Source organism: Rhamphochromis sp. 'chilingali', assembly GCF_963969265.1.
Source record: "Rhamphochromis sp. 'chilingali' genome assembly, chromosome: 3".
Taxonomy (NCBI): Eukaryota; Metazoa; Chordata; class Actinopteri; order Cichliformes; family Cichlidae; genus Rhamphochromis; species Rhamphochromis sp. 'chilingali'.
In genome coordinates this window covers 551,570-571,383 of record NC_137931.1, presented here as the reverse complement: position 1 = coordinate 571,383, position 19,814 = coordinate 551,570, and the positions used below count along the sequence as shown (strand labels likewise).

Sequence of the window (19,814 nt, the reverse complement as noted above, 5' to 3'; positions counted from 1 at the left end):
ATTTTAAGCAACATGACTAACCTGATGCTTTCTTGCTAAAGCTCTTGTCCTGTTTACTGACCGCGCGCTCTGACAACACTGACAGGAGGCTGGAAAACCAACCAATGAACTAATGAGAGCTACTCACAGCGAGCTGCGTGACGGCGCTGAAGCCTCCTCGGTGTGACGGCGCCTGCAGAGCGTGAAGGTTCAAAACTCCTCTGGATGCTTCAGGGCTGCGCTTCTCATTGGACAGCAGCGGCGCCATATATGGTAACGATTAAATGTTTGCAGCATCACCCCTGACACCCAGCTTCATGCAGCGGCTACACCACCTCTCCGCGCAGCTAATGAAAGGAGGAGCTGCTGGACAAAACATTAAGAACATCATGGCAGACGAGGTGTGTTTGTTTTTAACAAACTTCAGTTCACTGACATATTTTTATTCACTCTGTAATTATTGTGTGAATGCAACTGTTACTCATTTCATTTTTATTATTCTGAATAATGCATGCTTGTTTGGCGTTTGTTCCTGTCTTTCTCCCTAAAAACTCCATGAAATTAAGATGTGAACTGTTTCAGCTACAGAAACTATAAAAAATGTCAGTTTTGGTGTTTGTGTTTCTTCTTTTTATTTCTTTTTATTTTTTTCTTGTGTTATTTACTGCACAATAATCTTACACGCTGCAGGATGATGCCAACGAAGTTAAAAGAGCTTGTGTAATTGTTTATCTCAATGAAGACCCAGAAACCCTCATAAAGGCGTACATGGTAAGTTTAGTGACCTCTGCTTTCCACAGATTTAGCTTTTTTGAATGTTGTGATGATGTTTACATTTTTAATTTAATTGATTATTAATTATTCATTCTTTTCCTCATTGATATTAATAAAGTATTTTTATTTTCATTTCTTCCTGGGATCAGAACAGATGGCCCACAGAATAAACCCTGTTGGGGTGCATGCACAGAAATACAGAATATCTGTTCTTCCCTCAGGACAACTGCATGCAGTAAAGATCTCTTCTCACCAACATTAAGAATTTATAGACTAACGTTTAACAAATGTTTTAGCGGATGTGCTGTTGAGTTTTCCAGTGCAGCCTTTGTCTTATCCATGGCTGGGAACAGATACCAACAGGCCAAAAGTGGATGTTAGCACAGCTGGAAAGCTACACCAGATATTTACTGTGGTTTGTGTTCTGGCTGAAGGTTTATTTCTTTTGTTTTTGAGGATGCTGAGGAGAACCAGGAGGCAATGCGGCAGATCCTGGGAATCTTACCATTAGGAAGGAAGGAGCAGAACCCACCGGTGACCTTGAAGATGTCGGAGTAATCACTGAAGATGCTGAAATGCTGCATGACCTTGGTAACACTGCAGATGCAGTCGCTGTTTTGTTTGGCCTCGTTTACTTACTGGACTGGAGCCTCCCCACAAAGCTGAAGTACACATCTGAGGTTTTACAAAGAACTGTGACGGAAACGGTCTCTCGACGAAAGCTCAGGTGGTAAAAAACAAACTGAATGGATCCACACACTGAGCTACTAATGCGCTTTGAAACGATGTCTGGATGTGTTTTAACAGACTTTCCACTTGTTCACGTGAGGTTTTCCTTTTATGTCGGTCAGGGAAGAGGAAAGAAATAAAACGGAGAGTGGAGCAAGTGAGGAAATGAATTGACTGAAGTATTTCCTGTGGCACAGCACTGTGTAACCCTTTGAAATACTGTTTGAAAGTTTCTCTGGGTTTGTGCAGGTCCAACAAGTCCAGAAGGTTTTTGTTGATTGCATGTTTTGATCATATTTAGAGGCAGAGAAAGTATATTCAGTTTTTTACAATCTCATAAACTGACTCCAGTGTTTCCTCTGGTTCTGGGAGTTTATCTTAGAATATTAATGACAGCTGGTGGTTGTTCGAGCTGAAGGGTAAAGCTGGTGATTAGCTTTTTCACATTAACAGACAACAGATTCAAAGTAAATATATTTACTCTATGCATTTTCTGTTTCTCTCCACTTCCTTTCTGCTACGAGTCCATTTGTTGTTGGTTTGACAACAGTAACAAATTTAAAGCAGCATAGAAAATGGCAGCTATGACCGCATTCATGTGAGAGTGAAATAGAAACACTTTTCCTGCTTATTATAGGAAAAGTGTTTCTATTTTTAACAGTTTAACAGTTTTAGTGAAAACTGTTAAACATTAAGCTCGGTGAGGAAGAAAGAACATGTTCACTGATACTCAGCAGAGTAAACAAACGTTTGTTCCACTAAAGTGCTGTCATTTCAGTTTACTTAACTACACTGTGTGGAAGCTGTGGGCATATCCTGGTGTAGTAAGTCAACTTAAATATTCTACGGTTATACCACTTAAAACGGGTTTAGTAAAATAAAACCCAGCGACTGCCTCACTAGTGTCAGTCAGGTAAGTGTGAGCTGCAAAGTTTCACTGGTTTAACTAAAGTTGTCTTTACATAAGTGAGTTAAGCTAATGAAATATATTTATGTCTGGATTCATCAACACTTTATTTATGTGAACACAGACTTCAATCAGAGCTGAGCAGGTCCGGCTGGGATGACCTGATCTGGTTATGTTGGTTACACACACACACACACACACACACACACACACACACACACACACACACAGAGAGTGCAGAATTATTAGGCAAGTTGTATTTTTGAGGAATAATGTTATTATTGAACAACAACCATGTTCTCAATGAACCCAAAAAACTCATTAATATCAAAGCTGAATGTTTTTGGAAGTAGTTTTTAGTTTGTTTTTAGTTTCAGCTATTTTAGGGGGATATCTGTGTGTGCAGGTGACTATTACTGTGCAGAATTATTAGGCAACTTAACAAAAAACAAATATATACCCATTTCAATTATTTATTTTTACCAGTGAAACCAATATAACATCTCCACATTCACAAATATACATTTCTGACATTCAAAAACAAAACAAAAACAAATCAGCGACCAATATAGCCACCTTTCTTTGCAAGGACACTCAAAAGCCTGCCATCCATGGATTCTGTCAGTGTTTTGATCTGTTCACCATCAACATTGCGTGCAGCAGCAACCACAGCCTCCCAGACACTGTTCAGAGAGGTGTACTGTTTTCCCTCCTTGTAAATCTCACATTTGATGATGGACCACAGGTTCTCAATGGGGTTCAGATCAGGTGAACAAGGAGGCCATGTCATTAGTTTTTCTTCTTTTATACCCTTTCTTGCAGCCACGCTGTGGAGTACTTGGACGCGTGTGATGGAGCATTGTCCTGCATGAAAATCATGTTTTTCTTGAAGGATGCAGACTTCTTCCTGTACCACTGCTTGAAGAAGGTGTCTTCCAGAAACTGGCAGTAGGACTGGGAGTTGAGCTTGACTCCATCCTCAACCCGAAAAGGCCCCACAAGCTCATCTTTGATGATACCAGCCCAAACCAGTACTCCACCTCCACCTTGCTGGCGTCTGAGTGGGACTGGAGCTCTCTGCCCTTTACCAATCCAGCCACGGGCCCATCCATCTGGCCCATCAAGACTCACTCTCATTTCATCAGTCCATAAAACCTTAGGAAAACCAGTCTTGAGATATTTCTTGGCCCAGTCTTGACGTTTCAGCTTGTGTGTCTTGTTCAGTGGTGGTCGTCTTTCAGCCTTTCTTACCTTGGCCATGTCTCTGAGTATTGCACACCTTGTGCTTTTGGGCACTCCAGTGATGTTGCAGCTCTGAAATATGGCCAAACTGGTGGCAAGTGGCATCTTGGCAGCTGCACGCTTGACTTTTCTCAGTTCATGGGCAGTTATTTTGCGCCTAATAATTATGCACACCTGATATAGGGTGTTGATGTCATTAGACCACACCCCTTCTCATTACAGAGATGCACATCACCTAATATGCTTAATTGGTAGTAGGCTTTCGAGCAAATACAGCTTGGAGTAAGACAACATGCATGTGGAGGATGATGTGGACAAAATACTCATTTGCCTAATAATTCTGCACTCCCTGTACACACACACACGCATGTATGCATGAAGAGAAAAGATTAAGGGTAAAATCACACAGCGCTTTATACAACGTGCCTCATTCACACACATCGCTTGAAACAAACAGAGAGAGGCAGTCTCACAGTTTGGGTGCAACAACCTCAAAAGCACATCTGGTTTTAAGATCAGAGCGAGGGACAGTTAAAGAGAGGCCAGCAGCACTGATACAGGCTTAGAAAGAAGCTCTGCTGTGTCAGCAGCGGTGTTCAACTCCAGGCCTCGAGGGCCGGTGTCCTGCAGGGTTTAGATGTGTCCTCGATCCAGCACAGCTGGTTCAAATGGCTAAATGACCTCCTCAACACGTCTTGAAGTTCTCCAGAGGCCTGGCAAGGAATGAATCAGGCCCTCGAGGCCTGGAGCTCCCCACCCCTGATGTGGAGAGTTATACTGCAGTAGTGAGAGAAACGTACCTTCAGGAGTTCTAACCTTGAAGTAAGAACACCTGGATATTTCATATTCTGAAAGTATTTATACTGAAACTTAAATCTTTTCCTAAACTGAACTAGGTTTGGTGCCTGAATCTGACTGTAACTTTAAAATAAGTCATTAGCACATGGGCTACAGACCCAGCCTCCACTAAATTCTCCTAACGCATTGGATCACTTTGCTTTGTCCTAGTGAACCCAGCATCTGTAGCCTTTCAGGCACTATTATTATTGTTGTTGTCACAGTTCATTCACTGCCACACTTGAATTGCGATTGTGTTCTTTCATAGCTGCGTTTGTGTCTGTTGGTCATGAAATATTTGTGCTTGCAGTTTAAGGCTGTGAGATCTGAGAACAGTGGATTCACAGATACAAGCCTGGGAAGCGCCGTGCTTCATATATTCACTTCATTTGGAGGCTGCTAACAATGAGCTCTGGTTACTTTAATTCAACACTGCGCTCGTCCCATAGATTCATTATTAATGAGTTCTAATGGCAGCACCGGACTTTGTATTGATTAGGTTTTTCTTGCCTCTAATTATAAAAGGGCTTCGGGTGGGGGGTGGGGTGCGAGTCGATGACTCTGGAAACAAAGGAATACATTTATTAACTGGATGGCTTTCATACAGTAGCATTGTCTCTCTAACTGATCCATACTGTGAGAGCCTTCATATGGGTCACATGAGGTCAGACGGCTCTCAACATGATCCCTACGCTTATCCCCAGCACAGGTTCTGCAGCACATTGAACATATGCTGTAAATGTAATTGAATTATGAGGTGGTGCTTTTGGATTGAAACTCTAAATATAACCCGTTTAAGACCCGGTTTAGTGTTAAGCATAAACGACTAATGTGATTTAGCTGTTTAAATAAAAGCAGAAAGCAAAGCTCTGACTTACCATTAACCCCAGTTTGTAGTACAGCCGTGTACAGAATGACATGTAGGAGTTTGTTTGCATTTTGAACCACAGACAGAATCCTGGCATCACTGCCCAGGCAGTTTCCTGTTCACTGTGCTCTTCTTCTTTCTGTCATTCACTCCTGTAATGTTTGGTTTGTCCTTCGGTGCATTCAGAGCCTTGATCGTATGTTGTGGCTTCACACAAATGTCTTTAATTGCAAATTAAATACTTGGGAGTCAAATCCAGACCTTCATTTGTTCATTTCATTTATTAAGAATTAATGAAGAAGAGTCTAAAAAAAGAGCAGAAGCTAAAATCACACATCAAAGCTAGCACGTTGCCTTGACATTACTTATGTCTTCTCTCTTCTGATTTCTGCATTTCCTGTAAGTCAGACTTGGGTTTCACACTGTTATTTCATTTGCATCTACAGCGGAGAGTCAGCACGGAGACATGTGCCACATTCCTGGGAACACACCAGGCTGAGAGAAAGGGGAATTATCAGAAGCATCCACATTTCTGTATGTTAGAGGTATGTGCATGTGGTGACAGTCTGAACACTACTGTCAGGTCACGGCCTTATTCACAGGCAAGCAGCTGAAAGTACACATCCTGGGATGTTATTATTATTTTTAATGAACACAGTGATTAAAGTTTGTGACCTTGTAGGAGAAATGAAACAGAACATGTTGGGTCTGAATGTTGTGATTTATTATTTCAGAGAAACCCTGCTGTGTCACTCACAGGTATCAGGGTTGTTGCTGTTCGCTGACAGTTAGAAATGTTCGTGTGTGGATACTCTTCAGCCTCCCACAGTCCAGCTTTGGGATCTTGCTAAACGCAGCTTTGTTCTTCCTCCTGTCTCATCTTCTTCCTCAGCAGCTCACCGATATCAGCCAGAGGGTTGGTTTTACCTGAGAGCGTCCTTACTGCTTTGCTGAACCTGCTGGTCTCAGTCTCCCTGTAAAAACAATAAAGAAGAGTGGCAGAGGATTTCCACACAGGAGTGTAGTCTGGCTCTCAATCACTGTAAGAAAGAAAGAAAACTCTTACAGCAGTCTGCGTTTCTGTGAGCGTTTCATCTGACTGAAATCTGTGGGCTCTGGTCTCTTCACCGGGCTAAAGGGAGGACATCGGACAGAGACATGGGGACACTTTAACACATCAAGAACAGTGGACAGTTTCTTCTAATGGTGTCTCCTACTGGTCTTCCACACAGCAGGGAAACGCTGCGGGGTTTATTTATCAGGCAGTCACTACTTTAATGTTGCTTTGACATCAGTATGTGGTGGTCACATGACCACAGAGTGTAAATCAAACTAAAGATGTTTTTATCACAGTCTGTGGGAGAAGCTGCTCCTTCAGGTAGCTCCACCCAAACTCTGCAAGACATCTGACGTAGGCCAGGAAAAAGAAATGGAGCTGATGGGCACAGACAGGGACGGACGGGGACAGATGGGGACAGACAGAGACAGGACAGGGACAGATGGAAACAGACAGAGACAGGACAGGGACAGCGGGGGACAGACAGGGACAGTCGGGGACAGGACAGGCACATATGGGGACAGACGAGGACAGACATTGAAGCTCATTTAATTACTAAAGGTTCCCTCTCTCAGACAGACCTGTGGTCATGAGTCAGCTGACTGTACTTAGGAGATATCTGACACTGATCCAAATGAAAGCATCACTTAGTGTTTGCTTTTGATATTCTTCTTCTTATCATTGTTGTTGTTATTACTGAATAGTGTTAAAGTTGAACTTTGACCTAGATGAACCCAGGCCTGATTACTGCTGCTTGAATAACAAATTTACAGTTCAAGGTTTGTTTTTTTTGTCACTCATCATGAACACGACAGAACAAAGTGAAGTACAAATTCTCTAAAATACAAAGAAAGTGATTGAGACTAAAGATGTGAAAACCAGCACATCAGTGTACAAAGATGACAAAGTCTCTGAGGACTGTGGTGAACCATGGTGACAATGGAAAAAACTGACTGGACTGACGACTCATCCGAGTCCAGCAAAAGATGTAAGTGCAGGCCTGTGTCAGCAGTAAAACAGTGGTGCTCGTGCGATGGTCCATAATTCATTTTGTGTCAGTATAGCAGGCACTGATGGACACGCCTGCGGAAAACAGTTAAGCTTAGAAAATCTCTTTATTATTGAAATAAAACGTCTTATTTTGGCCTGATCAGCCCAAAGTAAGCTCATTTTTCCAACCTCTGCTCATTTCTACTAAAATATTTGGTCATTAAGAAACGGACAGCGAACACAAGTGAGAGCAGCCAGTAGATGAAGCCTCATCAGCCACAAACATGCCATTAGTCCTGATTTGCTGTCTTCAAGGACAAAAGAAACGGGATCACTTTGGGACGCTGCACTTGATAATCAACAACTGTCATGTTGACACTTGATGCCTGGCTTGCTCAGCGGTCACCTTGGCACTTACACTTTGATTTTCCTGCTTTTGCGGCAAGCGACGGGGGCTGTGGAAGCTGGGGAGAAGAGCTGAGAGAGATCCGGTAAGGCGTCAGCCAGCGGCCTCATGTCTCCCACTACAGGAGTGGCCTGTCTCCGGACCTCGGCTGCTTGGAGCTCTTTCGCCTGCTTAATGGAGCTGATCTCTGAGAAACAGCAGCGAAATTATTACAGTGAGACATATAGTAACAGGAAATGTCAGTACAAGATGTGAGGTTTCTATATAACATACACTTATTCTTCTTCATTTTATTACTGAAGTTACTGTGATGTGCCGTCGTGGGACAGTTATCAGTGTCATTGTGCTATTGTACCACGTAGGACTGTGCAATGACACCGTTATCTCTCACATGTGAACTTAAACATGTCAAAGTTGATTTAAACTGAGATGTTACATTGAGTAACACACGCAGACAGTGTTCGCAGACTACAGAATAAAGACGAGGGACGGCTGACGACAACAAGCCGAACCTGTGAGCGACGGCGTTCTCAGCCGCTCTGTGATGGCAGCTCTGTGACATCACACATGCAGACCGTTGCACATGAAGAAAGCCTCTGTGGTACTTTAACAGGAGGGTTTTATCCATTTTACTGTCACTTAATTCTTTTCAAACTATTTTCTGGCATCACAGTGAAAATGAGCGGCGTGTCTACCAAAACAATAAGAAGTATTGATCCCAAAGGAACCTTCATGCCAACTAAACTCTCCACAGCTGACGACCAAGTACCAGGATTCATTCTCCTGTCAAACAGCTGAGCCCCAGTGATGTGGAAACAAACCATTAAAGTATGTACTGCATATTACAGGGGCGATCGTGGCTCAAGAGTTGGGAGTTCGCCTTGTAATCAGAAGGTTGCCGGTTCGAGCCCCGGCTTGGACAGTCTCGGTCTTTGTGTCCTTGGGCAAGACACTTCACCCGTTGCCTACTGGTGGTGGTCAGAGGGCCCGGTGGCGCCAGTGTCCGGCAGCCTCGCCTCTGTCAGTGCGCCCCAGGGTGGCTGTGGCTACGATGTAGCTGCCATCACCAGTGTGTGAATGTGTGTGTGAATGGGTGGAGGACTGGATATGTAAAGCGCTTTGGGGTCCTTAGGGACTAGTAAAGCGCTACATAAATACAGACCATTTACCATACTTCTTACTCCCCAAGCATCAGAATTACTTTAAGTTTAGCAATTCCTGGAAATGAATCTTCTTTCCCTAACGTGTCCATTCAAGCTGTACATTTAAAGTGAAAGCTGGATGTCCTTGGCCAGTGGAGCCCAGACTGTAACACTGGGACGATCCACTGTGGAGCTGGTTTAGGGTTTCAGCAGGGCTGAGACATGAAGCCATTAGTAACTAATTATACGCCTGAAGAGGAGACGTGTTGTGTTACTGACGAATTGATTGGCTCATCACAGGGCTACTGTTACAGGCTAATCCCAATTAGCTGAAATGATCACGGAGAGAAGATTCCTAATTGGAAGAAGATGTCGTTTTTAAAACCTTTAATAATCTGTGTTACATGAAAACAACTAAGATCACACAAACACACAGTTTCCAAACACGCGTGTCCACGGTGAGTGGAGTGTGACGGGTTCACCTTCTCCACAGAACGACGCGTCCGACTGTTTTTTCACGAGCTTTGAATTCAGTTCTAGCAGCACTGATGCGACACCTGGACCGTACACAGGTCCCTCTGGACGGCAGATCGAAACCTGCCATTGTTGTTTCTGATGTTTTTGAAGAGTTTGTGGACCACAGTGGGGCTCGAGCACAGAGCGATCAGACACCAGTACCTTCACCTCAGCCTCCCTGCAAACTAACCCTAACTCAGTAATTAAAACAGTGTAATAGTGAAGTGACACTGACAAAAATATTACATTAATAAGAATGAACACAGGTCCCAACGTGGCAGACTCCAGAGTGTGTTTGGACTGTTCACTTAGATGAAAATACGTGTTGGCCTGAGATTTTTGGTAAGAAATGGAGCTGTACGACTGAACCACAGCTGCCAGACTAAATAAGAGCAGGTTACATTGTTGTGTCCATGTGAACTCACTGCTGAGCCACCGCTCCCTCCTCTCCTTCATCTTTTCTTTCTTTGACTGCATTTTCTTGATTTCTGTGCCTGTAGAAACACAAACACACACAAACAGGAATATCAGTCGATATAACAGCACAGTGGGAGGGGCCTATGAGAGGCAGCTTTATGTGACTCATCAAAGATGGCTGCAAACCTTCCTTCGTGAACAGAAAACAAAGCTTCGTGCTGCATAAACCAGCGCTGACACTCCGTGCATGTGTCAGGACCAAAACCCATGCAGGGTTAACCCAACGTAGAAACACAGTTCTTTCCTTTTGGAAATGAAAGAGTGAAGACAAAAGGCTGTAGAGGCTCTGAGCAGTCCTGTCCCTGTAGCTGCAACAGCATCAGAAATATATTGAAGCTTATTGATCCATGCTTTAGCAGCAGCTTCAAACATGCTGTTCTTTGCTCTACGTCCCTTTTTTAAATCATAGCAGTGCCCAGCACTAAAGTAAAAGCTAGGTCAACACTGACCCATGAAGCGCCCACACAGGCAGCTTTACCCAGTCAGTGTGTTCTGGTATACGGTGCACTACTGCTCATATTGGGGTTAATTACATTAGAGATGCAGTATTCTGTCAATATAAACACTTTTAAATAAAATCTACTGACTATATGTTGGTGTTTTAAATTCCATAACAACTCCCTCTTGTTTAACATTAAGGCTGAGTGAGTCCACGTTTGTTCTGTGAAGACATGCGGCGAAATACGAAGCAAATTAAAAAAGACGAGGAACCATCATGGAAGGACAGGCCCCTGCATGTATGTACCACCGGCAGATAGAGGAGGTGGCTGATATCCAGAAATCCTACCAGTGGCTGGACAAAGCTGGACTGAAAGACAGCACAGAGGCACTAATCATGGCAGCACAAGAACAAGCTCTGAGTACAAGATCCATAGAGGCTGGGGTCTATCACACCAGGCAAGACCCCAGGTGCAGGCTGTGTAAAGATGCCCCAGAGACAATCCAGCACATAACAGCAGGGTGCAAGATGCTAGCAGGCAAGGCATACATGGAACGCCATAACCAAGTGGCCGGCATAGTGTACAGGAACATCTGTGCGGAGTATAACCTGGAAGTCCCGAGGTCAAAATGGGAGATGCCCCCAAGGGTGGTGGAGAATGACCGAGCTAAGATCCTGTGGGACTTCCAGATACAGACGGACAAAATGGTGGTGGCTAACCAACCGGACATAGTGGTGGTAGACAAACAGAAGGAGACGGCCGTAGTGATCGATGTAGCGGTTCCGAATGACAGCAATATCAGGAAGAAGGAACACGAGAAGCTGGAGAAATACCAAGGGCTCAGAGAAGAGCTCGAGAGGATGTGGAGGGTGAAGGTAACGGTGGTCCCCGTGGTAATCGGAGCACTAGGTGCGGTGACTCCCAAGCTAGGCGAGTGGCTCCAGCAGATCCCGGGAACAACATCGGAGATCTCTGTCCAGAAGAGCGCAGTCCTGGGAACAGCTAAGATACTGCGCAGGACCCTCAAGCTCCCAGGCCTCTGGTAGAGGACCCGAGCTTGAAGGATTGACCGCCCACAGGGGCAAGTGGGGAATTTTTTTATATATTTTATATAACAGGAACTGCCAAGGACTTGTTTAAGCTAGCGATGGGGAGACATGCCTAACTCAACATCTTGTACGTTTGCTCACTTACAAAGAATGAGCTGTCTATCATTTTTATCATGTTTAAATGTAATGGAGAGACAAAATACCAACCAAGGCAACAACAGACAGGCTAAGGAAGAGGCCCATTAAAGGCTCCCCAGTCTCCAAACGTCAATGCTCCAGGACATCTGTGGAGGGAGCAGAAGCATGGAGTTGTTTGTCAAGTGGAGTGGGCCAAAATCCCCCCTGAGATGTGTGCAAACCTGCTGCTCATCCAATAATTATTTACCCCACTGTATGTCAGCCAGTGTTGTTCAGACAGGCATGTTATCTCCACACTGTGAACAGTGCAGACATCCTAGCAGGCCTTTATCTACCAGCACAGCACCAAACAACACAAGTGTTTCAACAGAACAGGCAAAGATAAGCATCTGCCACTGGCTACAACTGTGAGCACAGGTGGAGAAATCCAATCTTTCACAAGTAGGTGGGGGTTTCCAGTGTGTTTGTTAGGCAGGGGGCATGCTTTACCACCACTGTTCCCACTGGGAGCCTCATTTTTCCACTGTCAGATGAAATGGATCTCTGTGATTGAGGTGGGCAGAAGACGAGTTCTCCACCTAACCGTCGTACATCCACCACACCGCACACACTGCAGAGTAAGTGATATCGAACAGCTGAAGGCAAATGAGAAAACAACACCACAGCAGGGAGAGAGAAGACTGGTTCAGCACATCACAGCTTTGCAGCTGCTTTAGACGACTCTAAGTAGTGACGAGCATTTCAACAGTTTCATGGAGGCCTTCATATACACGGAAGAACCAAAACAGGCTCATTAAAGACACTAGGGCTGCCACAAACAATTATTTTGATAGTCGACTAGTCACCGATTATTTTTGCGATTAGTCGACTAATCAGATCATCATCCACTGGACGTACAGCGTACAGCTTATTGCACCAGCAGCATCTGCTCTTATATAACTATCATTAGCTTACAGCTTGAAGTGTTTAAGGTATGTGCTAACTAAAAATAAAGACAAGATGGTAGTTTATTAATTTTTAATGAAATTTGCAGATTGTTTCGGTGAAGTTTAATAAACTCCTTACTATCTAAAATATAACAGGACACCGGAGTAAATTCTCCAGCGTCTCACACTTCTGATAATCAGCTGTCTGCTTGACAGTTTTAGCTGTGCAAAAACTTTAATCTCAGCCAAACCGATTTACTCAGGAACAAATAAAATACTAAAGAAAGCCAAACAATAACATTTTAAGTTATCTAAGTGACTCATATATCATGTTTAACCTGAGTAGCGAAAGACAGCGGTGGGTTTGAAAAAGATTTGCCAGGAGTCCGGTGTTCTCACGGCTCTAGTGAGCCTTGCCCCCGGCTAGCTAACGAGCTAGTGGGTAACAGACGTCTCCGAAAACGTCGGAGCGCTTTTGAAAATATGCGGTGTCCTGATAAACTGAGCAGATATTTGAGGTTTACACAGCTACATTCTCGCCTGAAAATATGTTAAACGTTTATTTTGTGACCCAGAAAGAATAATAAGAGTAATATTAAAACTAACTAGCTGCCGCCATTGTTGGAAACTGAGCTGGGCCGCGCTATGAATTCTGGGACACTGCTTCTTCTTCTTCAGGGTTTAATGGCAGCTGGCATCCTTGTACATGCAGTGCTGCCATCTTCTGTTTCAGTCCGTTATTACACTCTTAAATCCTGCTACTGATTCCTGCGTCCTTTGTGATCTTACAAAGCTTCAAACGATGCGTCGACTATTAAATCAGTCGTCGACGATTTTAATAGTCGACATAATCGTGACTAGTCGACAAATCGTGGCAGCCCTAAAAGACACACACAATTATGCTGTTTTTCTGCCTCTGTACAGTTCAAACTTGAAACTGCTCTATTCTCAAATTACAGAGATTCTGAAGTCTTCTTACCTGTTGTTGCTTTTTCTCTGTTGTTCTCAAATGCTGAAATAAAATCAAAACACTGAGTGAAAACCAGCATTTACACTCCGGGGCCTGAGCACATAAACCTAAGATTAACTGCAACTGGCTTCACAGCTGAGCAAGAGAGACACTCAGTCAGCTCAACAACTTGACTGAATTTCATTTTATTTCTAAATCACATCAACAGTTTACAGAGATTCAAGCATATTTTGTTCCTGTCACACCATTTTTTAAAATGTTGTACATTTCTTAAGTAACCATATCGAGCAGCTCTGTTAGGTCCCAAACACAAAATATTTCTCTCATCAGCATTTTAATAACACTCATTTTAATAAGTCAGACACAAGGGGTGGGCGATAGAAACTATATAAATTTGGCCAACGATAGAGATTTTGACTATACCGCTCTATCGCGATAGCGCATGTTGATGATGTCATCAAGCTGCGCCTGTTTTGGTCAAAGCATGGCAGCGGCTAAAACCATTATCATCTGCAAATGATGGCGGCCGACAGTCACGGCAAAGAGATGAAGCACTTTTGAAATATGGGGGAAGCCAAAAACTGCGCTTCCTCCACTTCCGTAACATTGATTCATTAATGTTGAATTCTCTGCAGCTGCTCTGTTCCCATGTTGTTACTGTATATTAATAACTAACCTCGTATTGTGGATGGATTATCTCAGTTGTTCTCCTGACTGAAGTTTGGCCCGTGTACAGCATCCTGCTATGCGACTGCATTTGTCCCTGACCACCAGAATCCCTCACGTTAACTTTTATCGTGTGGAAAAAAAGTTGGCTTCATCCTCCAGCTTCACTGTGCTAATGTTATGCTAACATAGCTGTGTCGCTAGCAGTCACGTAGCACAACATTATATACCAGCTAGTCCAACTCCAGTAACCCTGCAAACGCCACTGCTGTTTAGTTTTCTGTCTTCATTTATGTTGGAAGTGATAGCAGAGCTGTACATTTGAATTAGTTAAAAAAAATCTCTGTCAGAACACGGTATGAAATGTTTAGGTGGAAACTAGCGAGCTAACTTCCTGTTAACTTCTAACTCTGTTAAATTTAATAAATTCTGTTTTCATGGATGTTAAACTTAATTGTTACACCTGGTAAAGCAGCAACGCTGATGATTTAATTAAAGATGAAAGAATTTAGAGAGTTTTTAACTCTCAGTGTTCGTTTGACTTTGGGACCTGAACTGACGGAGTTTTGGACCCAGATTACTTCGCGAAGCTCCTCACTACGGCAGCGTAATGCTCTGACATCCATCAAGCAGTGCTGCTTACCAAAGTGTGCCTTATAGTGTGAAAAATACGTTATACAGAAGAAAAGAGTATATCGTGATATTAGGGGTGCAACGATATTCGTATCGATATTGAACCGTTCGATACAGTGCTTTCGGTTCGGTACGCATATGTATCGAACAATACAACATTTGTAATTTATTTTATCAACTTTCCTTCTGACGATGCTGTCTGTGTTGAGCGCTCAGTGAATCTGCGTTCGACTACTCCGCCTAGGCTGCAGTGTCGAGCGCAGATCCACTGAGTGCTCAACACAGACAGCATCGTCAGAAGGAAGAGCGCAGGGCAAGCTAGCAAGACAGAAGTTAAGCTCTCCAGATCTGGCGTTTGGAATTATTTTGGTTTTCATGTGACGTATGACCCTGAAGGTAAGCGAGTCATGGACTAAAGTAAAACAGTATGTTGGATGTGCCATGCAATGCTCAATTACATGGGTGGGAGCTAGTGTGTTAGCGCAGTTAGCTCATTAACGTGTTGGCCGTCTAGCCCCATGCACGGGGCGATCGGCGGTAGCTCGTTAACGGAGATTTGCCGTGTTGTGGCGTTAAGGTCATTTCAACGAGATTAACCTGAAAGCACTAGTGGGAACACAACGAATATGACTGCACATTTACACCGACATCATCCTAGTGCAAAGACAAAAACAACAAGCATGCTACTAACTTTAGCCGAGTCATTTAGACAGCTGTTAGCACGTGATTCTCCTTATGCTGCTGAGAATATAGCCCAGAAGAAGCGGATAGTATAGCTTTTATTTTGGAAAGAGACATTTCTCTGTAATAAACTCTCTTTTCCAAAGATGAGTGATTCCTCAATCAGATACAGGGCTTGCAATATCGCTAGCCCGACGTCCTGGGGCTAGCGATTTTTTTCAGTCGGGCTACCAAAATCTATCTCTGCCCTGCCCGTCGGGCTATTGTAGGAAGAAAAATATATATCAATGCTTTTGCATTCTTTCAGAAATGTAGCTGGGTAATTATGTCATTGGCATCGGTGAGCCACTGTCAATATGTGACATATTGAAATCGCGTTTGAATTTGCGCTTGTTTTTTTGCTTTCACTTTGCAATCGCGCGAACTGTGTATAGAGAGCGACAGCACTGATCTGTGAGTGATGATAATTTGCGCACCAATTCCTCTGACATCGTCTTATTAATCGTTAGCTTACTATGCAAACATGACAAGTGAAATCTCCCGCAGCTTAAACATGTGAGAGGTTGATCGCGCAGAGAATCGCTGAGCTTATGTGAGTGAGTGTGTAAAAGCATTTCAGTTCTGCTGAGCCAAATAAGACAGGTCAGGGTGAAGAAGTGACAGCCAAAGAAAGGCTTACCACAAAACGGAGAAGTTATGACAAATCAGACTATAAGGCAAAAAGAAAGTGCAGCTTTATGGTTTCATGGACAAAAAAATTTCTGTGGCTGCAATATGACGAGCTAAATAACCAGGGCTGCACATAAGTGGTCCGCAGGTGCGCATTCGCTGTCAAAATAAAAAACACGCACAAGGGTTAGGGTTAAATTTAAAAACTGTACTTTTGAGTTAAAATATATATTTATAATTTTAATAAATGACAAATTAAAAAGGCATGAACATTTTTTTGTATCGAAAAAATATCGAACCGTGACACCAAAGTATCGAACTGAACCGAACCGTGAATTTTGTGTATCGTTGCACCCCTACGTGATATATATCGTTACCGCACATGCTTCAAATTATATCGCAATATGAATTTTAGGCCATATCGCCCAGCCCTATCAGACACCTTACAAATGTCACTGATATAAATAAATAATGAATCGTTTTCATTTAACTGTAGCAGTTTACCCGATTAGGAATACATTTTCTGAATTATTTACATGTAGGTTAAGACTCAGGCACAGAAGCAAAGGACACAGAGCTTTGTGTGCTTCAGTGCAGCTTTAGACCTGAGCCACACTTATACCGTCTTTACAGTTGATACCTTAATTTGCTTCACTGACCTCTGTGGGTCATAATACAATAATCAAATAAGCCATCACACTGACATGGACAAACGTCTCTTACCTTTCGTGACAGGTGTGGGCACATCTGGAGCTTCATCAAACTTGAGTGTCTGTACCAGAGCTTCAGGAGAGATCTTGGTGCCAGCAAAAACACTGGAGGGGAAGGATGCCAACGCAGGCGCCTGCAAGGGTTTGAAAGTGCATCTATAACTCAAAGACTTCTATCCACCACATTTGTGCTAGAATGGAGCCTAATGTGTGATTCTGTCTGTCTCTAAGTGTAATGGTCTCGAGCTGGTAATTAGTTACTCAGTAATTCAGTAATTACTTCCTCCAAACCATCAACGTGTCTTTTAGACCCATTCCTACAAAACTGCTCAAAGAAGTCCTGCCATTAATTAATGCTTCAATCTTAAATATGATCAACCTATCTCTAATAATCAGCTATGTACCACAGGCCTTCAAGCTGGCTGTAGTTAAACCTTTACTCAAAAAGCATCTCTAGACCCAGCAGTCTCAGCTAATTATAGGCCAATCTCCAACCTTCCTTTCATATCAAAAATCCTTGAAAGAGTCAACCAGCTAACAGATCATCTGCAGAGGAATGGCTTATATGAAGAGTTTCAGTCAGGTAAAGGTTGATATTGTCACGTCCGTCCCAAGAAAGTGGCAGTGACGGATTTGGACTGTTCGTTATGTCCATGGTTTTAAACACACACCTGTCTGTGAGGCTTGCTCCCCAGTCTTAGATTTGCTGTGAGTAGTTCACCAGGATCCTTCCGTACAGTAGAAGACACCAGTGAGCCGTGCTGCGCGAAGCCGATCGGCCCATCGACCTTTACGGCCTCGTGGTGAAGCTTCTGCCGAACATATTTTATCTTCCCAACCATTTTAATACCGCCGAACCAACTTTAAGTCCACTTCTTACACGAACTCCCTCGTGTTGATATTTCCATTAGAGAGCGTGCAATGTAGGTCAAGTCGTCCAAGCTAACACCGGAAATCGTTCTGTTTTGCCTTCAAAAGTGTTTTCTCTCCTTTGAACATGTTGCCTCAAACAAGGTTTTGGTATTTCCTTAATGGGAAACACGCCGCGTACTTAACTTCCCCCCTGTCATCGCAGCTGCCATCGACGGTGTTAACATTTTAACTGACTTAGAGAGCGTATAAGAAGCTTGAACATATTTTACTTTGGTAATAACTACCGGAAGTAGTTATAGTAGTTCTGAGGCGACTGGTGTACCAGCTTAGTGCCTCGGTGTAAAACGAGGAGGAGTGAAAGTTCCTAGTGATACTAATTTCCAAAAGTTGTTCTCCAAAACTTTAATATATATATTGGTATAATTTCCAAAAAAGGTTTAGTACCAAGTTATGTTATTTATTTATTTTTACCTTTTAGAAAATGGGAAAATAATTACTTCCTTAAATTTGCTGAATAACTTGGTTTGATGAAATAAAACAAATAGTAGTTAACATTGCAACTCGAGGAGAGTGCACAAAATATTTATTCTGATACATCTTTTTATATTTTATTTTCTATTTATACAATAGTTGGAAGTAAGCCACATAGGTAGCCAACCAATTCATATTCACATCATCTGCACATTTAAATTCAGTATGACAAAACATTTATTTATGTGAATAATTTTAGTCTTCTTAAATATAGCTCACGAAACAAGTAAAAGTACAAATGCGTATACGTTACGGACGTCCTATTTAATAATTTGTGCATGACTATTTTGGAATGGTTTGAACTGTGGGTTAAAGGAGAAAGAGATTAGGGACTGAACGCATGTAAGTGTCAATGTGAGCATGTTTAACTGCCTCAGTGATAGACTGGTGTGCTTTCTCTCTATGACAGCAGGACAGGTTCCAGCGCCCCCACAAACCTAAAATAAGATGCAAGATTTAAAAAAGAAAAATAAGCAAATTATTACTGCCCTGAGTCTCTTATTAGAGTTTTCTCAGGATTTATTTGGTTAGAAGCAGGTTTTCCCTGTAAACCTCTGGCTGTTCAGCTCTGCCACTGTCAGGAATAATGATTTTGGACATTGCTTTATGCGAGTTGGCCCTTCATGTAATAAGAGTCAAAAGCATCGATTCAGCGCTATGACTGAAGTGAGTTATTGAGAATAACAAGTAGAGACCAGAAGGGATTTTGCAAACATACTTACACATCATAGTTAAAGTCAGGGTGATATTTCCTCTGGGCCGAACAGAATGCCCCAGACTTGGATTAATAGGTAATAAGATCATCAGCATGCAAGAAAATGAAAGATAAAATAGTTCCATCATTACGTGGAAACGATGTTTATTTGTTGCTGGATTTAGCAATAAAAAATAACCAGTCTTTTCAGCACTAGTGTGCTACACTGTACATTATGTGCCTGTGTAAACAAACACAGACATGGTGAAACACAGCTGGATAATAAGAACTCAAGCAAATCGTCTACAATCATTTTGACTTTTCTGAGAAACTCGTGCAGCTGGATGTGGGGGAAATGCACACAAGCAGCCGTGTTGGGAGGTGTGCTCATGCTTCTTCATTTCCAGCCTCCAGCTGGTTCACAGTGGGACAGTACAAAGCTTTACCAACTCAGTCTAGTCACTTACTGTTGTCAATAGAAAATAAAATAATTCAGCAGGTTTTTTATAATGACTCGTTTACTTTATAAGAAGCATTTCTAACGGGATCAGCTCTGCTATGATTCTGCTGTTATAAAGCTTTTACTTACACAAAGTGTCTTCCTAAACATTTGTATGTTGGCACTGGGGACAAAACATTAAGAACACGCATTTCAGTAATAGGTGTAAAGTAAAATATTCAACTTTACAACATATAATAACATAATAATCAGTTTATCATGAGCAGATGCTCTCTTCAGCTTCCACCCGCAGTCAAACACATGCATCCACATTTATGAGTGATTCCAAATCAATGGCAGGTGTGAATGGTTGTCTGTGTGTTAGCCTGGGACATACTGGCCTATGGTGTTATTTTTGTGTTACTACTCTGAGCGCACGTGAAAAGAATTTGCAAGTACAAGTGCTGCGTT

At 42.7% G+C, this 19,814-nt stretch overlaps 1 protein-coding gene and 1 long non-coding RNA gene across 2 annotated transcripts; one reads left to right on the top strand and one right to left on the bottom strand.

Annotated features, from left to right (window-relative positions):
- Nucleotides 1-291: 291 nt before the first annotated feature.
- Nucleotides 292-1,889, top strand: LOC308393998. The gene is made up of 3 exons (XR_013971077.1): nucleotides 292-380; nucleotides 670-750; nucleotides 1,210-1,889. It is a non-coding gene; the product is annotated as an uncharacterized lncRNA (long non-coding RNA).
- A 3,713-nt stretch (nucleotides 1,890-5,602) lies between these two features.
- slx9 (SLX9 ribosome biogenesis factor) lies at nucleotides 5,603-17,872 on the bottom strand. Its single transcript, XM_080876913.1, has 7 exons — nucleotides 17,478-17,872; nucleotides 16,820-16,940; nucleotides 13,457-13,489; nucleotides 9,873-9,941; nucleotides 7,802-7,976; nucleotides 6,403-6,468; nucleotides 5,603-6,310 (listed from the first exon to the last, which is right to left on the bottom strand). The coding sequence occupies exons 1-7, from the start codon at nucleotides 17,646-17,648 to the stop codon at nucleotides 6,184-6,186; spliced, it is 762 nt and encodes a 253-aa protein (XP_080733039.1). The 5' UTR covers nucleotides 17,649-17,872; the 3' UTR covers nucleotides 5,603-6,183.
- Nucleotides 17,873-19,814: the final 1,942 nt, after the last annotated feature.

Coding starts and splice junctions, on each gene's coding strand:
- slx9 (XM_080876913.1), bottom strand. CDS start 17,648: ATGGTTGGGAAGATAAAATATGTTCGGCAGAAGCTTCACCACGAGGCC. Junction 9,942..13,456: donor CAGAGAAAAAGCAACAACAG/GTAAGAAGACTT, acceptor GTGTTTCTACAG/GCACAGAAATCAAGAAAATG. Junction 6,469..7,801: donor AAAAGCAGGAAAATCAAAGT/GTAAGTGCCAAG, acceptor TCCTCCCTTTAG/CCCGGTGAAGAGACCAGAGC.